Below are 7,701 nucleotides of genomic sequence, written 5' to 3'. Positions count from 1 at the left end.
TTTCTACCTCTGATTGGCTCCGCGCCCTGTCACTCACGCTCCATTTTCCAGCTGTCGCAGCTCCAGGTTTGTCTGCGACTCACACCGGACTGGACGGTGCGATCATCTGGAAATTTTTTCACTCCGTCGATTTTTTTAGGAGCCCACACCTGTGTCATTTTTTCGTCCATTTCTCGTCTTTAAATATTCATTAACCCCAATCGGATGCAAAGAAATGAGCGGTGAAATCAGCGCGTGGAGTGTAAATAAAGATTCCGGCTAGCTAGCAGGTTAGCCCACCCAATTAAGCTAGTTAGTGCGCTTAGCTAATTAACTTATCGGGTTTTGTATGCTCAAAATCAAATGTTTGGACTGTAGTCGGTGTTGTATGTGCACACGGCGTCTTTAAAAGCGCATATGGCTGTCTTCTGCCACCTGTCGCCGCCGTGTGTTAGCTAGAGATCCGGATAGCTGATGGACAGTGTTGCGGTGATTCTGGGCACTGGGGCGGTTAGCTTAGCGAGACAGCAAAGGACAGCACGGATGTCGTGGCAGGCTAGTTTGTCCCTCCGGGACTCTAGTTGGTAGTCATCACAGATTATTAAAAACGGGGCTTGGGTTGGTCTGATAGTGGGGAGATCTTTAGATTCACATCTGGCCTCCAACCTCATCCAGTCTTTGGCCTTGTTTGATAGACCCGTTTGTATGAGCAGGCTGAGGTTGTGGTGCTCTATTTTGCTTCATCGATTTACGTGTACCATCATAAGGCATCCAGGATTGCATGCTGCATTTTTAAACAACATTCCCCCAAATCCATCCTGTTCCTCTTTCGACACGGTTGCAAAGGGAAGCGGACCGTAGCAGTGTGTCAAATCAGGGTTGGGATCTCCAAACGCTGTGGTGATGACTCTGGAGTCCATGATGGCCTGTTGCATGAGTGAAGAGGCGAAGGAGTCCAAAAGAATCAACGCCGAGATCGACAAGCAGCTCCGGAGAGACAAACGAGATGCCAGGCGGGAGCTCAAACTCCTCTTACTGGGTAAGTGCATCGCTGACAGCTGCTGTGCCCGTCGATTATGGCAAAGAGATGCATGAGGAGGTTTGACGTATTGCTTTGTGGATCTAATGCATAGTGATGCTGACATGCGGTTTAAGTTGAAATATAAGGCAAATGTGTTACTATCACTGCTTATATGTCATTCACGTACATACGATTTCACTTTATATAATTCATGCACGTGTCGCATTGTGCTTTTAGGATTGTTGGATATTCCACGAAATGTAGCTCGTCAAAGGTCCTGAATAGAATGCTGATGGGATATTTGTCTTAATTAGATCCAGTTCTAAGATCCATGGAAATATCAGGGAATTCTGTTTGTAAATGTTTTTACATTTTTGCTTGGTTACATGGGGAAAATATTTTAAAATATATTTCAATTACTTTTGTTGTTCATGTGATTTTTACTTTATATAGTTCATGTGTTATAGGCACTGTGTTTTTGGGATGTTCCACAACACATACTTGTCAAATCCTAAAAAGAACCCAGTTCTAATGGTTTACAAGGATCAAACCCACTTGATTAGGTAGAGAAAATTGATATATTTGGAAATGGGGAAAAAATAAGATGTATAGGGTTTTTTTTTTTTTTTTTTACATCGGGAAAATACCATAAGAATCAAACATGAATCCTCTAAGAATCAGAAAAGTTCCTATTTGATAGCTCAAGTCCTATTTCAGTTGTTCCCAAATTTTATAGTAGAAATTTCATGTGTGAAAGTACCCCAACAAGCCATTAAACTGAAAGTCTAGATCGTTAATTTATTAGCAATGAACATTAGTAAGTGTTTTAGAGTCTTTGAGTTTCACGAGTGTCAGTTTACATTCATCTTGTGATCTGACCATTAGGCTGCTCTTTGCTTTCGTTTTGGTGTCAGAGCCATTAGGTCATTTGTGGATGTAAGCAAAGCTAAATAGTCAGCAATTTAAGCCTGAGAGATTGTATCTGAATATTTAGAGCGTCTCATAACACGCGTCCTTACATTGTTCTCAGAATGGGAGAGATGCAGTAACTATGAAAATAATTAGATCAGAGGCTTAATTTGAAACTCGGGTTGCAAAATCTATTTAGGACAGTGTTTGCATCCCAGTTTATTGCTGCTAAAGTCAAATAGAGTCCAGATTTTATCTTTTCTGATTGCATCTCTTTAACCGATCCTTTGAGCTCGGATGAGAATACGCAGCGCCAACGTAGAAACTGAAACCTATTCTGACCAGATTGTGGTTCTACAAGCCTATCCTGTTCCCAAAAATGGCAAAAACTGTTAATCTGGCAGCCACGCGTTAGGTTGCTGTTAAAAACTGCAGGTCCGGTCAGAAAGGGATCCTCAAATTGCGTAGATGAACAGACACGGTCACGGGGCCTTGTTGTGTAGTGTGGGCTGACCCATAAAAGTGCTTCATAAAACGCATGTCCTTAGAAAGCTCGGGCTCTGCCGCGTGCAACACAACCAGCCTTTGTGCCCAGACTCTCAGAGGAAAGACAGCAATAAGATACGCCTCGGTGGAGGAAGAGAGCCTTGCGTGACCAACAAACACTGTTAACCTTCCGCTTCTAGCTCGGTAGACTCTCCACTGCTCCGTCTGAAAGCTGACAGGAAGTTGTCATCTCTCAGGGTTTTGGGGGGTTTGAAAAACCATGTTCTCACAGATCAACACATTTTAGTTTTTGCTAATATGCTCAGTGTTTATTCTAGTAAACAAGTCGTCAAGTCCTTTTTGAGGTTTCTAATATCATTTGTTTTCTTTGTGTTGTTCCACAGAAGTTCTCAAACACTGATTTCCTCCCCCCAGTTCTTTCCAAGAAAAACGTCAGTTTGGGATGTCTGGTTAAACCGGATTCTTAAAGTGTAGTTAAAAAGGCCTGATATGACTTATTTGAAGCCTTTGCTGTCGCTCTGAATATTTGATTAACTTGTTAGCGTGACAACCTTTCCTATCATGATGTCGTTTCCTTCCAAAGCAATGTGTCAGAAGAGTTTGCTGCATGTGATACTCAACGTTCATGTGAGATCTGATGTTTGTTCAAACACTAGTTGGAATACAAAAGATAAACGCCCTCTATTTGAACCATTTTTTTTCTGATTACACTTTTTATTGTACTAGCAACCAATTCGTGAGATTACTTTTGTAATTTGTTTTGGTAAAATGTCCCTTTAAAGTTGTCAATGTTTTCTCCTCCTTGCTCATTTTGTGGTAAAATACTTCGTTTTTTCATTAACTTTATTTTGATGATTCGTTTGTTTTGTTTAGTAGCTTTGACAATTGTTTGACATTTAAAGCAGTCAAGAAATGAAAATTCACCCAAACTATTTTGTAAATGCTTGGTATTAATCTAATTGCGGCCAATATATCCAAACCTTTTTTTTACTATGTAATTTTTAATCAGAATGTCATAACTCGATCTTCTGGTGAAACAGACTTCTCTCTGGTGATGTATGCAGGGCTTCTCCAATCATTTTGCCTGCTCAAACTCCTCCCCTTTCTTACAATTGACTGCAAGCTCTCATTCAGATCTGCCTCATCCAATCAACAGCCATTGAGTAGAGCCCATTTCTAATATATATATATTTTTTTTTCGATAACCTGTTATGCTTGGTTATATGTCATAATACGGAAGAACAGATCTGTCGATACTTCAGTTTCTGACTTTAACTTTCTTTTTACATTGACATCGGATGAACTGATACTGAAATTTTAGTTTTAGGTGATATTCCAGTTCTTTATTTTAAATGCTACTAGTTAATTTTGGCATCACAGCATTATAATATACAGTATGAAAAATGGATATTAAGCTAATCAAAATGTAAAAATATCTGAAATGTGCACGTATTATTAAATATCCAATATCTAGCGATTTAATAAAAAAATAAAAGTTTCCGTAATGTGCGCTAAGTTGTATGGTACTACTGATATATCGTTCATGCACAGACCCAACTAAACAATTTTAATATTTGCTTTTTTTTAGCACCTTTTTTAATAAAATTAAATCAAGGTACACTATTCATGGTTTGCAAAAATGATGTAAATAAAATAAGGTATCGATAAGGATGAAAATATTGAAATTTTGGCTGGTAATTATATTAATGTTTTGACGATATACATTTTTTTTTTCTTTTTTTTTATTGCTAGAAATGAATTTTGGCATCGCAACATTGTAATGTACAGTATGAAAATGGATATTCATTTTGAAATTTGCTAAAGATTAAGTTTAATTGAGTGATAGATTAAGTGTAACATTTTTTGAAATGTTTATAATATCCAATATCTACTGATAAATTAAATAAAAAATCTTTAACATTGACTAAGTTATTGATATAATACCAGTAATGTTGTGCATCCCTAGATATAAACGTTCCAAAATGTAAGACCCAGTTAATCAGTTTTAGCATTGGTCGTCAGCTATTTTCATTCATCGATTTGTATGGTTTTGACAGGTTAGTTGTTGCAGCCCAGTGCGTATGAGCTGCGTTTTGTTCTCTGCTGCAGGAACTGAAGATACAGGCTGATTGAGGTAGAGAGAAGCCTGTGTGTGTTGGCGTTCTCTGCTGGAGGGACTTGAGCCGAGGGCAGCCACTCTTCATTTTCAGCCCACACTTCTGCTGCACACATGAATGCACGCTGTTGCTGTGTCACATGATCCGGATGCAGAGATCCAGAGAGAAAGAAAGCAAGGAAAAGGATCTCATCCGTCACTCACTCGAATACCTTATTCACGAAAACGTGCTACTTAGCAACTTGTTTCTGCTGCGGGCACATCTGAATGACAACCCGGACTTCCAGGTTTCTTGTTACGCCACACGGTCGGTTCTAGCCAATATTTACCTAGCAGTGTCGAAAGCGCGCCGCAGTATAGAGTCTATAACACCTGAGTGTTGCGGAGGAGCTTGATGACTCAGAATAAAGATTGTACAGAATGTTTGTTTTTTTTGGACACACCTAGCACAAAGCTGACATTGTTCTCATGCAACCAACATATGGCCTGTTTTCGTTTCACTTTATTGCTATTAAAGTCCATGTTGCCTTTGTGTCGTTCAGTTTCTCTATAGGCTACAAACCGCTTGGAATCCGAATTTTAAGTATTACTCAACCCACTCGCGATGAATTGCTCTCGAAAAAAACTGATTTGTTTTAAACTCTGCTCCTCACTCAAGCGAAGCAATCTGACCACTGTGGTGGTGGTGTTTATGAAACGCCGGGTTAGCATTTGCAACCACATAACGATAAGGATTCAGTATTTGCATGCAAGTTTAAAACCATGCAAATACCCCGCTAATACACACCTCATGATTTCCATGTTCAAACCAGTGAGCTGGAGTTGCAGGGACTGTAGAATGTGTTTGTGTTTGTTCAACAACGCTTCGGTATCGGGTTCAATCTTGTGAAATAGGACGGACCGGCATAGTAGAATTAGCTGGTTTTCTTTTAAAGTCACCACAGTGCTTTTGTTGTTGTTGTTGTTGTTTTTTTATTTTATGTATTGTTTTACTTTTTTTTATATATATATATATATATATATATATATATATATATATATATATATATATATATATATATATATATATATATATATATATATATATTATTTTTTTTATTTATTTTTTTTTTTATTGCTATTTAATTGTATTTTTTTAATTTAATTAATTTTGTGAAATTTAAGTAGAATTTAGCTAGTTTTCTTTTAAAAACCTCAGTGCTTTGCTTTTTCTTTTTTTAACATTTGCTTTTTTATAATTGTATTTTTGTTTCTTTATATATATATATATATATATATATATATATATATATATATAGTATTTTTTTTTTTTTTTTTAATTCAAAAATAGTTTTTATTTATTATTGTCTTTAATTAATTTAATTATCTATTTATTTTATTGAAAGTTCAGGACTGTAGGCATTTCCTTTTTCTTTTGTTGAACTGTGAGCGTGACTTTCTGTAATAAATATACTATAGAAACATTTGCAGAGTCTGGTTTCACTGTAAGATTCAAATGTTACATCTGTTGATAGGGAAGCTTTGTCTTACCCTTGCTTCCAGTTCTCCAGTATGTGTGTTTGGCAAGCACCCACACACACTTGTTTCTCGACATGGGTGTATTAGCTGATGTGAGCTGATTTTCCGTGGGTATCCGCCATTTTACACTAGCAGGGGAAACCGGTTATGTAGAGCTGGAACTTTTGATTGAACTGATATAAATTTTGGAGTGTAATCAGATAGCTCTGTAAGTTATAGAATAGAGGCTGAAATGGAAAAATATTTTAATTTCTTACAAAATGTGCCTCAGTTAAATTGCTGCCATAAAGCTGCTGCCTCAGACCACTTGCTGATAATGTTGGCTGTTGTTATCTAATGAGTTTTGCCAATATAATGCCAATATATTTGACAATACAAAATTAAAAGTTGAAATCAAAATACATGTTCCTGGTCTTATTGTGCACTACTCATAGGTGTACGTCATTCTTAAGTAAAAACATTGTTGACTTTCATCAAAATTTGCTAAGTTGCACCTAGGGTTGTCAAAAGTGCCAGTACTTTGGTACCAAGTTGGTACTGAAATTTGAAAATGTGACGACACCAGTATTTCCGCAGTACTGTTGCTATCAAGTACCGGGTATATTCGGCGGCTGCTTTCAGTCACTCCCATGTGTATGTAAGTGCTCTGTGAAGACAGTCAAAGGTTTCTATTTACGTGTCTTTGAAGTTTTGATCGTTGTAGCCAATCGCAGACCTATCTGTTGAGCGCATGAACACAATAGTCAATCGGAGGCATTTAAGTTAGACACCAGCATTTTCCCCTAGTTCGACGCTTCGAAAACATGCTCTAAATGGACATCTTTGATGAGCGGTTGCACAGATACACGGGAGCGTTTGAAAGCGGGCGTCTATCAGCAGATCCCTAATGTGTGACGTTTTTGAAGCATTGATCATTGTAGCCAATCGCAGACATATCTGTTGAGCACGTGAACAGTTGCCAATCTGAAGTGTTTAAGAATCCGCTCAACAGTGCTCAAACTGCTAGGGGAAAATGCTTATATCATATTGTTTTTAAATTTCAGTACCGACTTGGTACCGAAATCGTTACTTTTGACAACCCTAATTTGTATTATTTTTACATTTTTGGTTATTTTTAATCTTGTTTCAATTGAACTGATCAATATAACTGATATTTGTCAGTGAGTTGAGCATAGGAACATCACCTCATTTCCTTTTGTCCAAGTAGTGTTTTATAATACAAAACATGCTTTGCTGTGCTTTCAAAGCCATTTTATCAGCTTTATATGTTATATTGTTACTATAGCAAGCAGCATCATGAAATGGCTGAAATGTAGAAATGATCTTTTACAGATTGTTACAAATTTGCTAAATCCTGCTTGCCATTTTGTTTGTTTTCCGTTTGAGGATTGACATATTTGGTGAAAGAAGAGCAGGGCTTGCTAATGTATGGCTCCTCTTTGAATCATTGCTGTGTGTTAAACGCTTTAAAAATGTTGCCATGGCAACTTGCTTTGCTGCACTGTGAGCTCACAGACTTGAATATAGGATGGATCCAGTCTCACTGTTGTTGATCGCTATGTCCTTCCCCAATAAAGAGACACTGGGCCTCACCGCCTTGAGGTTTGACCTGTCATATGTAGGAGTGCATGTGTAGTAGTTGGGAAATTTT

The 7,701-nt window shown here is 37.6% G+C and overlaps 1 protein-coding gene across 2 annotated transcripts in view; it reads left to right on the top strand.

Moving 5' to 3' along the window:
- The first annotated feature begins 62 nt into the window (after positions 1-62).
- The window catches only part of gna11a (guanine nucleotide binding protein (G protein), alpha 11a (Gq class)), a 28,113-nt gene continuing 20,474 nt past the window's right edge, over positions 63-7,701 (top strand). Inside the window, exon 1 of one of the 2 annotated variants that reach the window (XM_048183082.1) lies at positions 63-1,018. In XM_048183082.1, the coding sequence (XP_048039039.1) occupies positions 883-1,018 (136 nt within the window). In that variant the 5' untranslated portion in view covers positions 63-882. The remainder of the gene's footprint in view (positions 1,019-7,701) is intronic. The other variant, XM_048183081.1, reaches the window with a different exon arrangement.

This window comes from Megalobrama amblycephala, linkage group LG2 (assembly GCF_018812025.1).
Source record: "Megalobrama amblycephala isolate DHTTF-2021 linkage group LG2, ASM1881202v1, whole genome shotgun sequence".
Classification (NCBI taxonomy): Eukaryota; Metazoa; Chordata; class Actinopteri; order Cypriniformes; family Xenocyprididae; genus Megalobrama; species Megalobrama amblycephala.
This window is presented reverse-complemented; position numbering and strand designations above follow the sequence as displayed.